General features: G+C 39.4%; 1 protein-coding gene across 2 annotated transcripts in view; it reads left to right on the top strand.

The window, feature by feature from the left end:
- Positions 1–23,187, top strand: part of atrn (attractin) — a 270,882-nt gene that overhangs the window by 105,844 nt on the left and 141,851 nt on the right. For both annotated transcript variants that reach the window (XM_041812094.1, XM_041812095.1), the window contains exons 19-24: positions 865–1,002; positions 3,178–3,271; positions 5,870–5,922; positions 9,374–9,468; positions 13,534–13,612; positions 14,156–14,313. In XM_041812094.1, coding sequence (XP_041668028.1) covers positions 865–1,002; positions 3,178–3,271; positions 5,870–5,922; positions 9,374–9,468; positions 13,534–13,612; positions 14,156–14,313 — 617 coding nt within the window. The remainder of the gene's footprint in view (positions 1–864; positions 1,003–3,177; positions 3,272–5,869; positions 5,923–9,373; positions 9,469–13,533; positions 13,613–14,155; positions 14,314–23,187) is intronic.

The raw sequence follows: 23,187 nt of genomic DNA, 5'->3' as shown, positions 1-23,187 counted from the left end.
CAGGGAAAAAATGGCAAAATTACTCATTTTATACTGGAGACTAAAGATTAGGAAAGACTCCAGAGAAACACAAGGGAAATGGAAACACAAAGGTGTTAAATGATAACAACAACAGAATAATTCAAAGGAAACACAAGGGCACATGCAGGGAAAGATGACAAAACACATTAAAATCTGGAGACCAAAGCATAGGAAATACTCAAGAAGCACAAGGAGAATGGGAACACAAGGTTAAATGAAAAACACTAGAATTTAATGTGGGAATGTAATACAGAAACACAAGGAACGGGAATGAGACATGAGAAATAAAGCCTACAAAATAAAACAGGAAACGCAGGAACCTCAACAAGAGAATAACACAAAAACACAAGGAAGGAAAGATGGCAAAATAATGCAGTAAAAACTGGAGACTAAAACTTAGGAATAAATCCAAAGAAACACATGGAAAATGGAAGCACACTGGGGTTAAATAACAAAATAAAAACAGAACACACTATACTAAATATGGGAATATAATAGAGAAACACAAGGAAGACAAGGAGGACAAATCAACAGGAAGACACTTAAGAGAAAACAACTCAAACTCAGAGACACTTTTGTTTGATTGATCCATATAGTGAAATCTGACAGAAATATCTACCACACATGGGGAGAATCACAGTAAAAATATTTGTCACCTAAGGACAAAATTTGTAGCACAGACAGACAATTCAGCTCCCAAACAGATCCTAGACCGCACATCACTCCTTACTAACAGATTAAACACAATTTCACTCCTGTTATTTCCTGAGGCTGTCTTATAAAGAAGATATTTCACCAGAGTGTGATGCTCATACTGGATGTGCTTTGTTTCCTCCCTGGCAGCGTGTCAGTGTAACGGTCACAGCCAGTGTGTCAACGAGAGCGTATGTGAGAAGTGCGAGGACCTGACGACGGGCCGGCACTGCGAGAGCTGCATCTCTGGCTTCTACGGAGATCCGACCAACGGGGGCAGCTGCCAGCGTGAGTATCGCCACGGGGCAGAATCCAGGCCAGCTGCGCCAGGCTTCATTTAACTTGTCACTGTTTTACTGTTCGGTTTTATGTGGGCCGTTTTCTTGATTCCTGGCTGCACGGTAAAACGACCTCTTGGGATATTAAAGATTTACTCCCCTCAGCGGCTAATGCTGACAGTCAGTCAATCAGACAACAAATCAGTCATCTGTTCCTTCTGTAGCTTATTTAGCTCAACGATATATTTACACGCTGTCGTCTTTGAAAAAATCCTCCCTATTTTAGAGCTCTTATTGCAAACACTCCAATGGAATATATATTAGTCTTTGCTATGTCAGTGACAGTCAATCAATAAACAAACTTCCCTGCTCGTCTTCACCCTAACAGAATAATGCATTCACAGTTTATGCTTCTATTTTTCCTGCTTTTACAGCAAAGTGCTCCTCAGGCTCATTCAGACATGTTTAACTGCACAGACAGATCATAGAATAAAATGCACAATCAATACTTCAAACAGGAGATGATAAAATAACTTCAAATCAGGATTGTGTGGCTTGTTTGTTCCACAGCTTTCTTTATGTTTCACAGCTCAGTGATCTTTATACTCAATTAACTGATTCTTTGCAACAGGTAGGAGACATTCATGCAGGTGTTGTAAATCTGGTCTACAATAATGAACAAACTGAAGAGGCATTTGGCATCTGTTATTGGCTGCAGAAGTGGCCTCATGGGATTTCGGAAGTCACCTCCAGAGGGGACAAAGCCAGAGCTCATTTGGGAGATGCAGCTTTCAATTTAGGTTCATGTTTTTGCTCTGGAGTGGCTCTGCAGCACACCAAGTCTTTATGTTTTCTTTTTTTAACTTAAACATCGTTTCCTATATTTAACAACAAATTAATTTAACAGGAGTTGGGTCCTCTGACTTTATTTGACTTGCTTTAATTTATATAATTGATGTGATTCTTTGAAAAGCCTAGGCTTAGTCAAAGAATAAAGACAAAGCTACAATAGGATGTACAGAGATAACTCCAAAGTCTTTTAGAATATGCCTCACGTCTGAGGTTAGTTATTTTACAGTAGTTGTTGCTGCTTAATGTTAATGCACTTATAACGCTGAGGCCCTGTGGAAGATCTTTAGAATATTTCAGGCAAGTCAAGGGAGGCAGCTGGCAACCGAGGAAGGGTAACTAATGAGAGTTTGTGGTTGATTTCCTCATTTTGCATAAAAGGGATATTTCAGTATTTTTGAAGGCACCTAGCTGTAGAAGTGGCATTTGCCTCCAGTGATTTCAGTGAGCATTGCTCCTATAAGAAGGACTTGCTGGCTAGGAAGCTAGGCTATACAGTGATAGATACAGTTTCTCTGCAGGATTTGATGAGTTTCGGATCAAAGAATTGCCCCGAAACAATGCTGGCTCAAATGTACACACTATTGAAAACTTTTGAAGCATTTTATTTTTTACTCTCTCTATTTTGCAATGCAGGCTTTGGCTACAGTATGTGCTCTTTCATTATAAAATAGTGAAAAAAGACAGGCTCTCTGGGTATAAAATAAAACACTTTAAAAATGTGTGATAGTGTGTACGTTTGGGCCAACATTGTTTTATGGCCCATTTTTACCCAAAATTCACACAATTCTGCAGAGAAGCTGTTCCCATCTGTTACGCCGTATTGCCTGGCTTCCTGGTCACTACAACCAGTGAGTCCTACTTAAAGGAGCAATGGTCACTGAGATCACTGAGGCTAATGCCACTGCGACTGCTAGGCACCTCATATGACCCAACTTCAAAAATGCTGAAATATCCCTTTAAAAAGAAATACACACTGTCGCTATTCTTGGAGAAAAAAGCTTAGCTTCTCCCTTCAATAAAATGCACAAAAGTCATATTTACAAGGACAACAACTTCTGCAATAATGACTGTAGTAAAAAGCATCTAATTGAGTAAATAAAACCCTTATGAGAAGGTTGTTGTAATAAAAAAAAATGAGTCAACTCCAGTGATTAAATGCACTTTTCTGCACCCTGAAGAAGGAAAACCTTATTATTTATGAGGTAGGTGATGAATCATAGCACCCGTCTTCATGCTAAATAAATCTGGGGTTTGAAGCTCTCTTTTAGGAGTTTAGTGAAGGCAGGATGTTCTGACCCTTTTGTGACTTTCATGTTTTGTGTGTTCCCTTCAGCCTGCAAGTGTAACGGCCACGCAAGCATGTGCAACCCCAACAACGGAAAGTGTTTCTGCACCACCAAGGGCATCAAAGGAGATCGCTGCCACCTGTGAGTGTTTCATCCTTTTGCTATCATCTCAACAGCTCCATATTTTCTCTGTGCGCCTACTTCCTCACCTCCAACTTTTTCTATTAACCTTAATTTATCCAGGCTTTTATAGGTGTCCAAAGATGGTCCTTTGTCTTCTGAGAGGCGTTACTAACTTTACAGGGAACCTTCTGTAATATTTAGACTTTTGTTGTGTTTTAATAGGGTTGTAATGATATATGAAAATTTAAAGTTTTAGTTTAGCTTGAAGGCGTAGTCCCATGTATAACTCATGTGTGTATGATATGTGAATGCAACTGTGCCTGAGTACAGGGAACTCTAAACCAAATAGAGCTGTAACAGAAACATCTTCCATCGAGGCAACTGTACCTGGGCATGATATGAAACAAACATACCTAATGTTAAAGAAACAGATATTTTATCATGTTAAAACTTGTATTTTGCCAGGGGGATATGGCCTAAAATTGCTATCACATTTTTTTTTCCCTTTAGGGTAATGGCATTATGTTGCAGTATTACACTAATAAAGAGATAGTGTATTCAAATCCACATTCTGGTGCTAGAACCCCTCTTTTCCTTCTAAAAAAGCCAGTTATAGCACATTGAAGTCATCTCTGAGTTTCATTTCTCTCCTGCTGAGGTGTGTCAAGCTGCTACTGACTGTACCATACCTTCCAAAGTGGGCTGTCACAATAAAAGCATGCACAACTACAGACTTTCATTGTGAAGAACTGGACAGAAAGCTAATTAAGCTTAACTTTACCAGTTGCACCAGTGAGTTTCCGCAGCTTCAGAGTTTCCTGCTGCCTCTCTGACCTTATTTAACAACACAGCCCCTTTCTTTGAATCATCATTGACTTAAAACAAGCAAGTCATAAGTTAAAACACACCTTTTTAAGGTTTTTATAAGCTCTTATGACATGAATCATCGAAGCGCTAGGCTAAAAACAAACCAAGACGGGATAACGTAGCACGTATTGTGTGTTAAAGCCTGAGACAGACCAACAGAGACGCTGTGCAAAACGAATACACTCACTGTATGTTGCTGTTATTACAGACATCAAACTTGGAGAGGGCAGCACATAGACATTGAATCTGCTACTGTGGTACATGCTGATGACGTTCAGTTTGTTTGCAGGCTGATTGTGACCATAGAGGGAAACCTGCTGGAGGGCAAAGGACGCTGGTTCAGAATCCTTTGGACAACACAGATTAACTGTTGTTGCTAACTGCTAATACGCCTGGTGTCATGCGTCGATGAAGATTGGCGTTTCATGCCCAACTCCTGACTTTCTGCTGCTTGAATAAACATGAAATAATCCAGTATGTTTGCTTTTAGCCTGCTGGTTATGGAGAAACACTTTAATCCATGTTTCCGGTCTGAGTACCAGCTTGTTTTGGTCTGAGGAGAGACATGTGCTGGTGCTGTGTTGTCCAGCTCTCCAACTGCTGCCATCTGCTGGCTTTTTTGTCATCTGGGGGATGTATGCTTTAAAACCACTGCATTACAGCCATATTGATTCTGTAAAATCCGTATCGATTGGTGTATCAACAATACAATAGGCCTAATCCATGACCCCACTGAGATGCTTATGCCAATGCAGTACGCGATATTAACAATACCGTTACATCTCTAGCAGTAAAGTATGCTGTCTTCTACTGAAAGGTCTGAGTTTGAACCACATGTTGATGTGCTCTGCTGTGCCAGTGGGGTTTGTTTGTGAATTAAAGGGATGTATTAATACTAAGTGAGACTTCACATGGCAGCCTTTGCCATTAGTATGATACGACCTGTGGTGTTAAAAGCACTTTGACTAGTCAGATGATAAGAAAAGTGCTCCTCAAGCTTGATTCTGTTTACCATGCAAGGGCTGGCATCAACACAGGATTTATATTTTTATTATTTGATGATTTTTCAGAAAAGGCACACGCTTCTGTGTTCATTTTCAGTCTCAGTTACAAAAGGGCAAGGTAACTTCATTTACTGAAAACTGAATAATATCAGCAGATCATTGCTGTTTTATTTTAATGCTTGAAATTTGATCTCAGTCTCTGTGTGTGCTCTTTTTATTTCAGAAGTCAAAAATATGCACAAGTGTGCCGCCATGTAAAATTCAAGGCTCTTTTTTTGTAATTAACATCATTTAACAAGTCGTGCAAGGCCACATGTAAATGTGTCGAGACTAGGAAAAGACTCAGTACCCTCTACGTCCTCTTTTTTGGCTCACTGTGGAAAGCAGCTGTTCATTAGTGCCGGCAGCACTTATCTTAACCCTGGCCTTCATTACCGCAGGGCTTCCCAAAGCCCATTAAGAAACTTGAGATACAGTTTTAGAAAAGAGTGGTCATCAGTATGAAAATGAGGCTCTTTTTCTCTCTTTGTGACGTCTTTTAGCTTCTTGAGGCCATCTTGGATTCGTCGTTTAATTCTGATGTTATTTCTGAAACTAGAGACGACTGTCATGAACGTTTGAGTCACAGATTTCCTCCTGCTTCATCAGCCATAAAATCATCCTAACTCCCCCTTCCTCTCCTCTCTCCCTTCCCGTAATATTTCGCTTCATTTCCGTTCATATAGCCTTCATTTCTCTCTTTCAGGTGCGAAGTGGAGAACCGCTACCAAGGCAACCCCCTCAAAGGAACATGCTACTGTAAGTGGAATTCCAATTACCAACTTCAGTGAAACGGTGTGTGTGGGATCACATTAAGAAACCAGTGTGAGGCCTCACTCTTCTCACTTGTTCGGGTCAATGCCAAGACAGTAACATGGCTTTTAAATCAAAGTAGGTCTCAAGTAGTTTGATGTTTAAAGAAATAACAGCCAGAGGAGAGAGTGTTTTTCAAACAGGTGGGAAAAAAAATCGAAAGTGAGACGAAGATGAAAGTGAATACAGGAGGATGTTGGCGGAGCTTTTGAGGAACTGTCTTTATCTTTCTTCTCCCTGCCGCCGTGACAGTCTTTCTGCCAGGAACAAATAGCAGTACAGAGGTCTGTACTGCAGATTGGAAACTGATTAATTTTCTAGTCAAGCTTTTACCTTTTCATCAAGTAGGAAGAAAATGTGCAGCTCCAAGGAAAAGTACAAATCAATGTCCCCCATTTTACATGAAATTGACCCTTCAATCATTCAAGAGTTTGATCAAATTGATACATTTGTTTTATCCAAGGGAGACCAGGCCAAGACAGCACACAGTAACAATTAGAAGAAGGTAACAAAGATGACAAACATGAGAGACATAGAAAGATTAAAACCAGCTGAATGCCGGAGTCAAATTTTTCAGTTAAATGGACTACTAGCATGACTTTAAAGTGATCCATTGGGTCTGGATTTTCAAATGTAGGGTACTCTGCAAATGATTCAAAGACAATGGAGCAAGAAAAGCAAAGACTTTTAATCTGCTCAGAGCAAACCCTTCTGGAATTCATGATCATTCTGGAAAATCATCTTATTTTGAATTTTTCCCCAGTATTCTAATTTATCATGCAATAATTTTTAAGTTCCTCATCCTAGAAACAGAAGAACACCCCTAGAAATAAATGATTCTGAATTATTATCAGCACAATGTCAGATAGATTAAATGTAAACTGTTCTTTTCTGTAGAGCAGGCCTATATAATAGGATGAAAATAGATGATGAATGAATCAGTGTGAATTACATACTTTTATTTCTATACTTCTGTCATAGTGGTAAATTTATGGATTTGTTTAAAGGGATATTTCAGTGTTTTTATTTGTTTTTTCTTTCTTGTTGATCTTAAGGTTAAGTGTAGTTTGTGTTGTATTTCTCTGTAAATACCTGTTTAAATTCCCAAAATATCACCTTTTGGTTGTTTGAACATGTATGAATGGGGTAAAATATTTATTTTTATAAACCTATCTGTGATTATTTTCATTACAGATTAATAAACAGTTCTATTTTTGTACTAAGAAGCTAATATAAGAGGTTATATCTTGAATCAGAAAGATTTTTGGCACCACTTAAAGGTTGTTGCTCTAAGTAGCTTATCTATTGTGTAGACGGATATTAGTGTTGAAATCAAATTGAACTGTTATAATGTATTAAGAAGGGGTGGGACTAAATAGGTTTGCACTTCTTCCCACTCCTTTTTGAACATGTAATTTTGATAATTTAGTGTTCTTGTAATTGTTTTGTTTCATCTCTCTCTTCAAAATTTGCATTTGTCTTCTGAAGGTGCGTGACCATTTTTCATTGTTATGCTTTTTACATGTTCGAAACAAACTTCACTAACTAACTAACTAGCCTGCAGTGATTTCAGTGAGCATTAAAGGAGCAATGCTCACTGAAATCACTGGAGGCTAATGCCCCTACTACTGCAAGGTTCCTCAAAAATTCTGAAATATCCCTTTAACTCAAAGGGTTTAAAGCAATCATCAGAATCAAACAAAGCTCTGCTAAACAAGTGTGGTTTAACCTTCAATATGAAGGTCAGTAGCAAATCACACAACTAAAGTGCAGATTGCAGAAATAATAAAGAACCAGTCTGTAGCTCAAGGTTATAATAGTTTTGGATTTTTCATTAGTTTTAATTTTCAGTTTAGTTTTAATACGTTTTTACTGCTGTTTTTTCATTTTAGTTTTTATTTTGCAAAAATGGTTCAGTTTACTTGAGTTTTTATTAGTTTTAGTGTGTTTTTAAAATTTTATCACTTTGAAAATGCGTCCCAATTATGGCTGAAAGATTTTGATGAAATATTTAATTGTGATTATTTTTAACCAAAGCAGATGGATATGCCAGACTCCATGTCTGTCATAAGCCAAATCCATCTGTGCACCAGTTTACATCGTTTGTGCTGAACCGAAAACAGGTCTGGCTAATCAGCTTTGTTTGAGGAGAATGAGGCGGTAGCTAAATGTGGAGTTTGTTGTTCTGTAAGCCGAAAGCAATGGCCAACGGGGCACCACCCTAGAAAAGGGAAAAACAGCCAAAATTAAGCAAAAATCAGTCCCACAGTTGGGTTTAATAAAGTTTATCATTATTGTTTAATAAATATTGGTATTTAAATGAATTGAAGGTTGGAGAATGAGCCAATTATTGCACTAAAACTTAAGCTGAAGCTGGAAAACAGAGCAACAGTGGATGGCAGCTGATCTGCTGCTTGGATGGCAGTGGGATGGCCCCTAAAACAAGTCACAGTGTGTTTTATTACCTGTGGATCCCCCACAGAGCCTCCTTAGGTCTCCTCCTATCAGAGCAAGAGTGTGCCCTGCTGCAAAGGACCCTGGGATAATGAGTCTCAGTTTTTGTATGAAGTTTTCCTCCAAAACTACAAAAACAAGCCTCTGCAGTGCTAACTGGGCCTTTCTCAAATGTGATTCCCACCATGTCTTTGGCAAAAATTAAACCTACTTTTTGACAGAGTTTTATCACCCAGGATCTGTTTTTAGCTAGCTTTGGTCCAGTCTTCCTCATTGTAAAAAGAGGTTTCCAACAGCAGTAATTCAGCTTTATGCTCAGTAGATCCCCATAATAAAGAGCTGTTACTAACCCAGAGGTTAAAATGCTTCTCTTCGGTAGGTATTATTTCCCCACGCTGGTTGGACCAGCCAGCGTGAAATGCTGGAATATGGTAGAATTATGACCAGTAAGCATGAAAGAATAAGCTCCCCTGTGCAAATCAATTAATCCTTAAAGAGAATAAAAAATGTATGCCAGGACACTTTAAAGTGCTTTAATATTCCATGTTGCATTCACTCATGCATGCACTGATGAGAGGATGGTGTGGTTGGGGGTTGGGATCAAATCTCAAACCTCCAACCTCCTTATTGAGAGGTGATTAGTTTCACCACTGAGCTGCCTCACTTTATAGACAGTGCTGTGCAACTGTAGCTTAGTGCGGGCTTTAACTCACCCATTTCATCACAGAGAACTCGCTGAAGTCTGTACATCCGTCCCTCAAAGTCAATCGAATTTTTAAATAGAAGAAAAATGAGGAACTGAGTAATTTCCTGCCCTGAGCGCTGTGTGAAAACACACCCTGGTTTGACTTTCAAACTACTCTAATCGAGCTATTCTTCTTCTTCTTCTTTTTTTGTAATCCCCACCATGCTCCCTCACTGCTGGCTCCATCACCACAAACAGACACGCTCCTCATCGACTACCAGTTCACCTTCAGTCTGTCGCAGGAGGACGACCGCTACTACACCGCCATCAACTTCGTGGCCACACCTGAGGAGGTATGTCTCTGACAGTGAACGCCCCATTGTCACAGCAGCTGTCACTTTTATTAGGATTAGAGATTGTACAGTCAGCAGCAGATGATGAAGTTTATTGGATAAGAAGTTACTTAAAAAGACATTTTAGAAGTTTGAAGAGATTTTCAGGCTCCCTCTGTGTTCTGTAGATATCGGTCAAATGCAGATGTATTGATAGAACATATTTTAAAACTGAAGTGCCATTTCAAGAGCACAGACAAAAAGTATAATCAAGGAAAAGCAAATATCAATCTGAGCCTAAAGCCAGGGAATGGAGCAGCATTTATTAGAAAACAGACAATATAAAGATTGGCTTATTATGCAAGTTTATAATCTTTAAGGCTATTCAAGCTCTAATGCTCATCCTCAACTTCTGTTAGATGAGTCAACACATTTCTATATACAGCAAGTAAATAAGTATGTTATCTGCATAACAACGTAGAGCAAAGCAAATTTTAAAACTGAAATGCCATCAAAGAACACCTTTAAAGAGAAAAAGCATAATGAAAAGAAACAACTACCAAACCCGGCCTAAAACCAGGGAATAAAAGTGTTTTAAGACTAGATTAGCAAACAAATGTAGAGGTGAGCATGATATACCAGAATTTAGAAAATGTAATGCCATCCAAGCTCAAATGACCATGAAACGGGTCAAACTGAGTCAATAATTTTTGTTCAAAGTAGGTAATTTAGTATGTCATCTTCGTAACAACTGAACTAGATGCAGTATTTCCAAAGAATGGAGCATATAAAGCACATTTTAAAACTGAAATACCATGAAAAGAGCACAATAAAACAATAAAACCACTTTCAAAGACAAAACACATTATGAAGGGAAACGACTACCAAACTGAGCTCAACATGATAAGCTGAACTAGATGCAGTATTTTTAGAAAATGGAGTCTTAAGAGGCATGTAAAGCACATTTTAAAACTGAAATACCATGAAAAGAGCACAATAAAACAATAAAACCATTTTCAAAGGTGAAACTTTATGAATGGAAAACAACTACCAAACTGAGCTTAACGCCAAGGAATAAGAGTGTTTTAAATTTAAGGCCATCCAAGCTCAAATGCCCATGAGATACCTAAACTTAGTCAACATATTTCTGTTGAAAGCAGGTAAATTAGTATGTCATCTTTGTAAAAACTGAACAAGATGCTGTTTTTTCAATGAGTTGAGCCTTAAGGGGCATATGAAGCACATTTTAAAATTGATGTGCCATAAAAAGTGCACGATAAAACAATGAGACCACTTTCAAAATCAGAAACATTAAGAAAGCAAGGTGACTACCAAACCCAGCCTAAAACCAAGGAATAAGAGTGTTTTAAGACTGGATTAGCAGACAATGTACAAAATGTACAAAATACAAGTAATAAATAAAGTAAGACTGGTATTGATTCAGTTTAGATTTTGTGAACTTTAACAGACAAACCTCAAAGTCAGAGCAAAGGTGGCCTTGTTATTGGGTCATGTCCTATGTAAGGAGGCCGTAGTCCTACAAGTGGGCTCAACCTGGTTTCCTACAGTGTCCACTGTCCGGTGGAGTGAGGGCATAAAGCTCCAAAAATAAATCTTAGGGGGAAAACGCTCGAAGCCAATCTGCCACTGATGAGCTCAAACTGATATCAACGATCCAACACTGACGTTTAATCTGAAGCACAATGCAGGTAGCATACAAACAGCACACAGTTGGTCACACAGATGTTCTCCAGCCGTGCAAAGCTTGTCCAGTTATGTTTACCTGGCTGCAGCATCTGGAGCCCAAACAAGGATCTGATTTAAATGATCCAGATGGCGTCCCTTCCCCCTGACAAAGATTTTTCCAAATGGAAGAAAACGTAGAAGTTGATCTCTCTGGAAGCCGGAGAGGTCTGTAAAAAATAAATGAGTTATAAATTCACTGGGAAGGACATTTGGCTATGTCTCTTTATTGTGCTGAAACTCAGCTTGTTAGGGTAAATGATTACAAAATAAAAACTGTAGTTTCTGGTTAAAAAAGTCATATTATCAAGGAAGTTGCAAGAATAAATCCAGGAAAAAGGCAGAGGACAAGGGAAAATGTGAAATGTAAATGTGAGCAATAATTTTGTTTTTCTATTTATTTAGTGCTCAGTGACCAATTATCCTTTTACTCACTATGTAATGACTTTTTATTTATTTATCTTATGTGCAACAACTATTTTCTTTCAGATTTGGTGCAATAACTGCCTCCAAATCTGGCATTTAGCCATTTTGCTGCTTCATTTTACCAAATATGCCTTCTAAAAATGCGTTTCTGTTTATTGAAACTTAGCTAACATAACTTTATTTCAGGTTTGCTGCTAGCTTAGTGGTTATGTCTGCATGATGCACCTTTGAAATAAGACGGTTTTGGAAATGTATCCCTGTTGGAAATTTCACTGTCAACTGTAAGAGATGCTATTAGAAAGTGGAAGCGTTTAGGAACAACAGCAGCTCAGCCTCAAAGCAGAAGATAATGTAAAATCACAGAGCGAGGTCACGTCTGCATTAAAAGTCGCCAATGCTCTGCAGATCTCACAGCTGAAGAGTTCTGAATTTCCACTGGCTTTAATGTAAGCTAAAAAACTGTGTGGCAGGAGCTTAATGAATGGGTTTCCATGGCTGAGCATCATTATGCAAGCCTCACATCATTAAGTCCAATGGAGTGATATGAAGCACACTGGACTTTGGAGTAGTGGAAGTGTATTCTATGATGAATCACACTACTCTGATTTGCAGTCTTAGTTTGATGGATGCTGGGAGAACATTACCTGCCTGACTGCATTGTGCCAACTGTGGAGTTTGGTGAAGAAGTGATAATGGTATGGGGCTGTTTTTCAGGGTTTGGTTTAGGCCCTTTATATCCAGTGAAGGCCAATCTTTATGCTTCAGCATAGCAAGACATTTGGACAATGGACAACTTTGTGGCAATAGTTTGGAAAGGCCCTTTTCTATTCCAACATGACTGCCCCAGTGCACAAAGGAAGGACTGTAAAGACATGGTTTGATGTGTTTGGAGTGGAAGAACTTGACTGTCCTGCACAGAGCCCTGACCTTAGCCCCATCAAGCACCTTTAGGATGATCTGGAATGGAGAATGTGAGCCAGGCCTTCTGGTCCAAATCAGTGCCTGACCTCATAAATGCTCTACAGAATGAAAGTGCACAAATCTACAGAAACATTTCAAAATCTTAAAGCCTCCCAAGAACAGTGGAGGCTGTTACCGCTGCTAAAGGAGCCAGCTCCATATAAGAGTACATGTATTTGGCCTAATACTTTTGTCTGTATAGTTTAACTAAATTTTATTTAGTTATTATGATGATATATTTAGGTTTTTTTTTATACTTTTGCTCTTATTTTTTAAGTTTACTGAATGTTGACCTGCTATCAGTGTTTGTCTTTGATAAATGCATGTGAAGCAGATGTTTGAAAACCAGTGAGTTATCATATTTTATAATCATCTCAGTATTAATCACAATAATCATGAAAATGATTCTTGCCATAATCATGCACCCCTATCCTTTCTTCCAGTTAGTCACAACAAGTTAAAAGTTACTCGCTCCTATGTGTAGAAATGAAAACTTTTAAATGTAACAACAAAAATACAAAGAAGTTAATGCATTGGACATATTTGATATGCCAACATATTGAGTATTTTCACAATTGTGCACCTTAACCAACGCCGATGAGTGCCTTTGAGTCAGTGTATCATCACTAATAAGGTCTTGATGTATGCCTACTTGACTCTATCAAAGCTAATAAGACTTAATAACTGTGCTTACAGCATTTTTATAAATATCATTTTCCTCATTGACTCTTGTTGATTTTGCTAATTCAGCTTCCATTAGCCGTGCAAATTTGCTTTAGTCTCCAGCGCAGTAACTGTTTGTACAGCTGCGAGTTGATGATTGGAGGCTCAGCATTTACAGCAAGGCAGAGAGGCCCTGCTGCTTCTTCTTTTTAAAAATCTAATTCATCATCTCCAACTGCTATTTTGTAAGCTTTCTGATAAAAGCGATTAATTTCATTTCTGTTTCCTCTTCAGCCAAACCGGGATCTAGACATGTTCATAAATGCCTCGAAGAACTTCAACCTGAACATAACCTGGGCTACGAGCTTCACAGGTAGGTCTCAACAAATGCCGAAGCAGCGCCAGCCCCAATACATGATATGATAATGTATAAGTATGTAAAAATAACCAAGACTCAGGTAGCCAAAAGCTACTCTAGATGCAGTTTTTTGAATTGGAAAACTTTGACATTGACACTTGAGCATTTAGTTCTGCTTCATAGATGAAGAGAAGAGTGGCAGCAGGTGCAACACTTAAAAGTAAACTTCCTGTTATCGCTACTCCAGGTGTGCAGGTTGGATCCAGCAAGGTTATCAGGAAGTTTGAGAAATGTTTGACATCTTAAAGTGTAGTAATCCTACACAGAAAGGGCTGTCATGTTGCATTTGTTGCATCTTTCATGAATGAATAAGATGTGACTGGTGAAAACAGTTCTTTTTACATCAAAAATATAAAGCATACACCCATTTAATGCCAATCTTCCTCCCTCCTGTTTCTCTTTGTTTCCCTCTCCATCAACCTCCTCCTTTGTATTCTCGTCTCTTTTTCCCACTCTTCATTTCTGCCCCTCTTCTCTTTTCTCCTCTCCATCACTCAGCGGGCACACAGACCGGGGAGGAGATTCCCATCGTCTCTCGGAGCAACATCAAGGAGTTCAAAGACAGCTTCTCCAACGAGAACTTTGACTTCCGCAACAGCCCGAACATCACATTCTTCGTCTACGTCAGCAACTTCACATGGCCCATAAAGATTCAAGTAAGCCTTTTTTACAGCACAGCAGTCCATGTTAGAATACAAACAACACACAAGTTAACCATTAGGCATTAGAGTCAAGCTGCACTTGATGTAACTGTGCATTTAGCTGCTTTTTTTCCAATATTTGCCTGTTCCTCACTAAAAAATGCACCTATTTATAGGAAAAAGAAGATGACATTTGTCATTGATGTCAAAGAAAGGCCTTTCACAGTGGAGTCACTAGATAAGAGGATTGAAATCATTAAAAGGAACACTGCATGATCAGACAAGTTCATCTCGTTGGATAGATATTTGTATCGCTCATATGCATATTGAACTAAAAAACTCAGTAGATATCTGCATTTTGAGTAATTTGAGTTTATAAATTCACCAGGAGTCCGCCATGTTTTGGTCCACACTGGTAGTGTGGCGTCACAGTGCCACAGTGCTCCTTGCCGTTCCTATGCAGTAACGCTGTTTCAGGCTGGCAGCCAGTGTTAGGGCTGCATCTCAGAGACACTGTACATCTCATGCATGGATAATTTTAAGATTTGAGGTCTCTTCTTGTTTTTTTTCTTGCACCACGAGCAGTTATCGTTCAAACTAGATAGGAAAATGATAAATACAGAGCCATATTTACCTTGTTTTAGCAAATATTTCTTTTCGTAATCAGATTCTTGATGAATTGGATGAAGGCCAAAAGATAAAGCGCGTCTGTTTAATAAAGTTGTTCCCAAACTTCTACTCTTTATGAAGCTTTCTGTTTCGTTTGTGCATAATACTTTTATTTTGAAAAGCTACCGGCACGCTTCCACACTGAATCCAGTCACTTGTCGGGAGGTTCATAGATGTAAAACTTAGGAGGAATGACAGAGCTTTACAGCAAGGAGACAAAGCCAACACACAGCAACCTCGTGCCTGGTATGGAAGCTGTTATGGCTGCAAGCAGGGAAACATACTGCCAGTCTGGAAAACTGATTACTGCATGGGAACAACGAGGAGCGCTCAGACTGACGTCACACACTACCAGAGGGGACCAAAACATGGCAGCTTCCTGGTAAGTTTATAAGCTCAAATTTACCCAAAATGCAGATATCTAGTGAGTTTTTTTTAGTTCAATATACATATGAGAGATACAAATATCTATTCAACAAGTTGGACTTGTCTGATCATGCAGGGTTCCTTGTAAAGGAGAGGAACTGATAGTGATGCCTGGAAACTTGTGAATGAAATATGACAGACAGGGATTCCTAAAATAACTCATCATTAGATGGAGGGAAATCTGATAGAAATTTCTACCGTAGTACTCCAACAAAACTTCCACCTCACTGTGTTTATGGTTTCTTGGCTGGAAGTTTAGCGTGCAGCTTTAAAGCCAAGTGATGTTGCTTCTTTAAGGCAAACACATGAACATTTCAAGAGCAGCATGACTTAATCAGAGCATAAAATGTGATAAAAGCATGATTTACTCGAGTAGAACATCTAAATATTTACCGACTGTGGCAGCGCTCCTTATGCCGAGAGTGTAAAAGCGTCTACAAAATGGCACATCTCGTCCTGCAATGTTCCCTTCTGTGTGTGCAAATAAATAAACACTGACACATGCACTTATAGCTTCACATGCTTCAGATCAAAGTGCAGCTCATTTTCACTGTGACTGCTTAGCTTGTCCGTTTAAAAAGCCACTTGTCTTCTCTATAAACCATAATGTTCGCTGGTAAAACGTCAAAATGTAAATGTTGGCAGTCGCCAGAGAAATGTGGTCAGTTAGAGGGAGAAAAAGTTTCCTGCATTTGGTGAGCAGGAGCTTTTCACCAGTGTTGATGTGGCTCTTTGGCAGCAGCAGTGAATAGAGGTCTGTATTTTCTGCCTGGTAGGCAGCACTGTGTGTTTATGCAGCCGAGCTGAGATGCACTTGTTGAACTGCTGTCGTGTGGATGGCTGGTGGAAAAAGAACTGTCCTTCAGAGCTTCTCAGGCTGTAAGTCAGAGGTAGAACCATGCCAGCGCTATGTTGGTGTTAAATGTGGGTAATTACTCTGTATGGATAAGGATTATCTGATTTTTTAGAATGCCTTTTCACCTGTAGGAATTGGGCATGTGGCAATTACTCTGTTTCGTCGACCACAAACTGAATTTACATTATGAACTAAAGTGTGCATCAAGTGCAAGTGTCCAACACATCTATGCAACTGCACAAGTTTTAGTAACACTAACCACAAAAAATGGCAAATGTAACACTGTAAATTTAGTTTGGCAACAAACCTGATATAAATGAGCTAAACCAGTGCTTTTATTGATAAGGCCCACATAAGGAATTTTGTTGTTCTCAGTAGCAGCTTGACACACTTCAGCAGAAGAGAAATGAAACTTAGGACTACAGGTTCAGTTCTAAGGAAGTGAACACAGAGAGACTTTACAGTTTTCTTATGCTCAGACATGACCTTAATATGCCATCACTGGGTTGTTTTGGGGGAGAAGGCGATTGTAACCCATGAATATGCATTTTAGACATATTATCTCTTTAAATTCTGTAATACTGTGATATAGTACTTGCACTGTAAAGGGCAAAAAAATATGGTGAAAGGAAATTTAGGCCACATCTCGCAGATCTTGCTCAGTCTTAGAGATAGGGTGAGAAGCTTGGACATCCAAGTGGATCAGAATAGAGCAACTGCTCCTTCACAGGGAGCAGCTTAGCAACATCTCTGCAGAGGTCTTATGGGTTTGTCCAGCTGGAAAATGTTGCTGTGGAGAGTTATGACTGAGTTAGTCTGCTGCCACTGTGACCAGCCGCTGGATAAGCAGAAAACTAATGGATGGATGGTTGGATGGATGGACGGATGTTGGATGGATGATTGGATGAATGGATGGATGGCTGGATTGATGGATGGAAGGATGGATGGATAAACGGATGGATGGATGGTTGGATAGATGAATGGATGAATAAATAGAGGGATGGATGGATGGATGAATGATGGATGAATGGATGGATAATTGCATGGATGGGTGGATGAATTATGCCAAAAATCATAAACAGAATTATTTTATTGGTATTAGAATTAAACACGATGACTCATTGATTATACAACATCTGAATAAAATACATCTATTTACTTAAACACTGTTTACACTTTGAAATCCAGCAGTAAATGAATATTAATTGAAGAAGCACAAGAAGCACAAAAAGAAGAACACATTATGAAATTCAAATGTAAGATAGCTATGAATAAACAAAACTACTGTCAAGGCCAAATTACCACATGACGAAACCTGTGGAAAAAATCGGCATAACAGCTTTTTTTTAATCACAATTATTTTTTTTTTATGAACTTTAAAAAGAGTCTTGACTGAAACTGACACCTGGTTAGCTGCCCGGCACTAGTACTGTCTGGTTTTGCAGAGCTTTGTCAGAGCTTCTTCACAGCACTGTTGTAGATTCTCTGCATGAAAGGTCAGTAAACATCCACATAGCTTGTTCTTTTAATTCTTACACATGTGCAATGGTGAATCCAAGCAGGTTTCAGAGTTTAGACCAACATGAACATGCATGTGTATTTAGTCATTAACAGTTTTTGCACCATAACAGAGTGTGGAGTAAACTGGGCGTCCATGCAAGCTTTGATGCAGTAAATGAATGCACTGACAGGACTGGCTGCTCTGGTTTAGGAGCATGAGGTGCTACAGGCCCGTCTGTCTCTGCCTTTGTGCCTCCCTGATCACTTTCTGGAAGTGATTTGACTGGTTGCCCTGTGCTGCCTCCTTCCCCCCTGCCCTCCTCCTGAAGGAGAGGAAAATCCTGCCTACATCTTCCTTGTCCTGCCTTGAGAGCTTTTAGCCTCTCAGCTCCAGAGCTCCAGCTGCTGCCTGTCAGGCTCTGGAGCCCCCCCTTTCAGCTTCCTTTAGCCCACCTCACCTTCTGCATGGGTGGGTGGGATCACATAGAAGATCAGCCCTGTTCTTGAACCTAAAGCACGCAGGTCTGCTAGCGGGTCATTTTTCTTCCTCGTGCTCATGGAGCTTTACCTTCAGCAGCGAGGTAAAATCTTCCACTTGTTTCTCTTTTTCCTGCCACTGCTCCTCGTCTCAGAATCATTTTTTAACATTCTCTCTTAGAAGCAGGTTTCTTTTTTGCCTTTTTCTCACTCTCTTTGCCTTCAGTGGTCTGCTGCAGTGTGGCATTGGGATGTTGATGTGTGTACGTGGAATCGTAGGCGGTTGGTCCTCCAGTGTTGGCAGGCAGGGATCGGAGTTGTTGGAAAACGGTTCATAAACAGCAGCCGAGAAAGAGCAAGGGCAAAGTGGAATGTTAAGTTGAAACACATGCTGCATTCAGAGTGGGCTGTGTGAGCAAGCTAAGCCCTCTCTCTCTCAGCTTTAGTGGAGCTATACAGAGCTCTCTTACTTTCTCTCTCGCTCAGTCACCTGAAGGTTGCTTCTGTTTGCCTTCATGTGGTTGTAAGTAGTGTTCAGAACGGCGTGCATACAGGTTTGAGTTTGTCCATATGTGTAGACTCCACTTGTTGCATTAAATATCCCCTTAGAATTAACAGTACATGACAGATGGGCTGCCCTTTTACAATATTTTTCTACTCCTAACCATTCAAAGTGTTAAATGCTGCATTTTACAGTCAATCCCTGGATAGCTCAGGCTTTCATGCAAAGTGCCTGACTTCCCATCTGATATTAATTTAATTGCATTCATGCAGGAGAAATCAGGGGTTCATTGTTTGCCCAAGGACGTTTCAACATGTGAGCAACAGCCTTCCTTGCAGAAGTGTTGTGCTACTCCTAGGGATGGGAATCAAAACACAGTTCACGGTTTTTCAAGGTCCAAAAATGAATGTTTTCGCTTACTGACACTGCAATGGAGTCTCCTGGGTTCTGTGACACATCATTTTATCATAGCATTGGTGCAAACCATGCACCAGTTCTTACAAATGACAACACAAGCTCAAGCACATCAGCATCATATTAAAGAAAGACCCAGAAACCAAAAAATATCCAGCTGCATCATGGGGTAGCATGGACTCATCACACTGGCTGTATCTACTGTAGGACATTTATCCTCCTCATTTGCCAAGATTGACTGTGAAAAGCACTCCCAAGCTTTGTAGCACATCCCATTAGTGGAAAATATCAATTCAGCACATCAGATTTTTTGTGAAAGGTTTGAACGTTTATGTTATCGTATCACCCAAAAAAAGGCACCTGAAAGTACCTGACTCAGAGTGCAAAGACCATTACTAAACACTCTTGCCAACATATGCATTTAAAAATCATGGAATGAAACCTCCATATTACCCATAATGAGCATAAAGGGCTACTAATCAATAAGTTACTGCAAATGTTAGGGTTATGTAATTCAGAGAAGTCACAACTTGGTCTGTACCTGTTTCATCCTGTGTTATTTAGACCTACTTGTGATAGTTGGCACAGCCTCCACTGGTGGATTAAATATTGAAAAAAAAGGGGCAAACATAAAATAACATGCAAAATACAAAGCAACATGAAATGACCTGCCTAACATCTCTTGATTTGAAATAAAAGAAATACAATGTCAAAATGCATGCACATGCCTCAAATTTCTGAGTTATGAAGCCTGCGTGATACCATCAGTTAATTGCCAGTGCAGTGATTACTCGCAGATTACCAGGGCTGCCGCTGGCCAAAGTGAGGCCCTAAGCAGACTCTGATATGAGGGCCCCCAACACTGCCCTACTCTGCTCCACTTACATGCCTGGCATTATACTATACTCCGTGTTTATGGAAAACTTTATTAAAATGAAAAAGAAATAGATTGTTTTCGTCTTGGTGGATTATGGAAGACCTTAAGGGACTACGGAGTAGCTCATGTGAACACATAATAGGATGTTGTAAAGGAGCCTGAGCAGAACACTTAATGTATTAGCATTGGTAATATCTGCTTTCTGCTTTTTTAAAAAACAGCACAGAGAAGTTAAAGAGAGGGATAAGAATCGAGAGGTCTCTTAGCTCTGCTGCTTTTGCTGCTGAATGTAACTTTTCTTCTTTGTGTGTTTTGTTGTGCCTGCTTTTTCTTCTTCTACTTTAGTTGTTTGATTTGGGTTAGCAAATAATGTGAATGTTTCTGCCACCTTGATTGGCAGGTAAATACCTTAATACTGTTACAGCCCCAGCAAAATATTACTGGCTAGTGTTGCATTGTTGCACATTGATGCTGCTAGTGTTGGGGGTTATACTTTAGTTTAGAGTTCAGTATGGTTATGGCAATGGCTTTGGGATAAACCTGTTCATAAATGTTGAGTTTCATAGATAGAGAGCTGAGCAGGTGCATGTATATTTTCAGCTATCTTGTCTTGGATCCACAAGGAGTTTCAATATGGAGATCAATATCTATGAAGAATTCATGAACCCTGTCCCTAAATACTCCATACTGGTCTTTGTTCTGAGTTCACTTTTCAGGGTTTTTGAGTTGAGTTGAATGGGGTCAAACAGTTCAGCATCATCTCAGCTCTTTGAATGCAGATCAGTTTGAATCCTATATGTGTATCTGATAAAACAAGCAGCGATTTTAGAAAGCACAGATTGCAGATAAAAACACTCTGATAAAATCATTTTGACCCACCAGAAATGAGATCTTGTACCTTGGTCAAAGTGAATTCTGTGACGACTTCATCAGCTCCCATCATCAAAGTGAAATCAATTTCAGTGAGATAAGTCAGCGTGGAGTTCTCCACCTCCTCTTTTTTCCTCTTTTTTATCATTCCTGATGAAGAATAGATCAGAATTTAATGATGTTTGTAATGAAACGCAAATCCCAGACTAATTACATTAAAGAGCTGTGATCTCCTGTTCCCTGCCTTAGTGAACATGTCATGATATGGTAGAGATTAGAACAGCCTCCGATTTAATACCCTGCCGTGAAGTAGCAGCAGCTGTAGCTATCAGCCGGCTGGGCTGTGTGGACTCATGTAGTGTTTATCTGGGCCATGCATGGCTGCCTGATGGCTGCGTCGTGATACTGATTACAGAGAGGTTCAGAGAACAGAAAGTCAGCCTGTTTTCAGCTCGCAGCAGTGACAGGTACAACCTGCAGCCGCATACTTCATATTCAGACGACAAAGCCAATTTTTAGAGACACAACAAAGATGCATCAGTTAATTTAGTGGATTTATTTATCATCACACAGTCTATACATGTATTTATATGTTTATCAATTTACCCATACATCTCTTAATCCATTAATAAGTCATGTAATCATTCAAACTCTGTTTCCTTATATCAAGATATCAATCAGTCTTTATTTGTAAAGCACTAATTCATAACCAAAATTATCTCAAGACACTTAACAAAGAGGGCAGCTCTAAAACCGTACTGTTTGATTTATCCAACACTCATCAACATAAGCTCAGTACTAGCAGTAATCTCGAGCAGAACATCCATCCATCCATCCATCCATCCATATAACCATGCATCAATCCATTCATCCATTTATCCATCCATCCATCCATCCATATAACCATGCATCCATCCATATAACCATGCATCTATCCTTATAGCATGCATGCATGCATGCATGCATCCATCCATCCACCCACCCACCCATCCATCCATCCATCCATCCATTCAGAAATAAGTCCGTTTACTATACATTCATTTGTCGATTAACATATCCATCCAGACAGCCATTTTTTATTATTATTATGTCTGTATATTCTCATTTTCATTTATCCCACTGTTTATGGATTTGGGCTGCATGGTGATGCAGGGATTAGTGCTGTTGCCTCACAGCAGTAAGGTCCCTGGTTTGCTTCCCGGTCAGGGCCTTTCTGTGCAGCGTTTGCATGTTCTCCCTGCTGGGATTCCTCCCACCACTAAAAACATGCTGGTTACGTAAATTAGTGACTCTAAATTGGCTGTAGGTGTGAGTGTGAATGTGCCTGGTTGTCTGTCTCTATATGTCAGCCCTGTGATTGAGTGGCAAACTCTCGCCAAATGATAGCTAGGATAGGCCCCCCACGACCCCCAACAGGATAAGCGGTATAGAAAATGGATGGATGGATCTGTATATCCATTTATGCATCTAAAAATCCAACCATTTGTCCATTAAACCATCCATGAGAATATAACATTTGATAGATAAAAACATTTATGTATTAAAACACGATTAAATGAACACAAATATATATTCAATAATGCATGCAAATACCCAAAAAACTAAATAAAGGTTTTGGAGGGTAGTACGGACTTAAATCTGATTGAGATGCTGTGGCATGACCTTAAACTCTACACTGTGGCTGAATTAAAACAGTCCTGCAAAGAGAGTGGGCCAAAATTTGTGAAAGACTCATTGACAGTCATTACAGACGCTTGCAGTTGTTGCCACCAAGCGTGCCACAACCAGTTGTTATGTTTTCTTTTTCCACATAGGGCCAGATGGGCTTGGATCGCTTTTTCCCCTGAATAAATGAAATTTTCTATTTACACAGGGTAACTTTGTCGAAGATCATAATTTGTTTGATGATCTGAAACATTTAACTGTGACAAATATGCAAAAAATAGGACAGAAATATATGGCCAAAAAAATCTCAATTGCCCCATTGTGGTTGGCTCCCATTAGCTGCTTGGGACTGATCTCACTGTTAAAGGCTAAAAATGTGGTATATTTTGAATAAAATAACAAATTTTCAACAGTAAAATGTTAAAGAGAGCAAATTGTTTATTAATTTTCATTTATTTGAAAGTCTGGACCCAGAGCGTCTGTCTTGAAAAAGCTGGCCCTTGCACAAATGTAGTTGATGACCCTTTTTCTAGATCTGTCTGGCTGCCATCATGGCAGAGGAAAAGTCAATTCTGGGGCCAACATTAGTGGAATAAATCATCTTGGAACAATGAAAGATTCCATAAAAATATG

Source organism: Cheilinus undulatus, linkage group 18, assembly GCF_018320785.1.
Source record: "Cheilinus undulatus linkage group 18, ASM1832078v1, whole genome shotgun sequence".
Taxonomy (NCBI): domain Eukaryota; kingdom Metazoa; phylum Chordata; class Actinopteri; order Labriformes; family Labridae; genus Cheilinus; species Cheilinus undulatus.
This window is presented reverse-complemented; position numbering and strand designations above follow the sequence as displayed.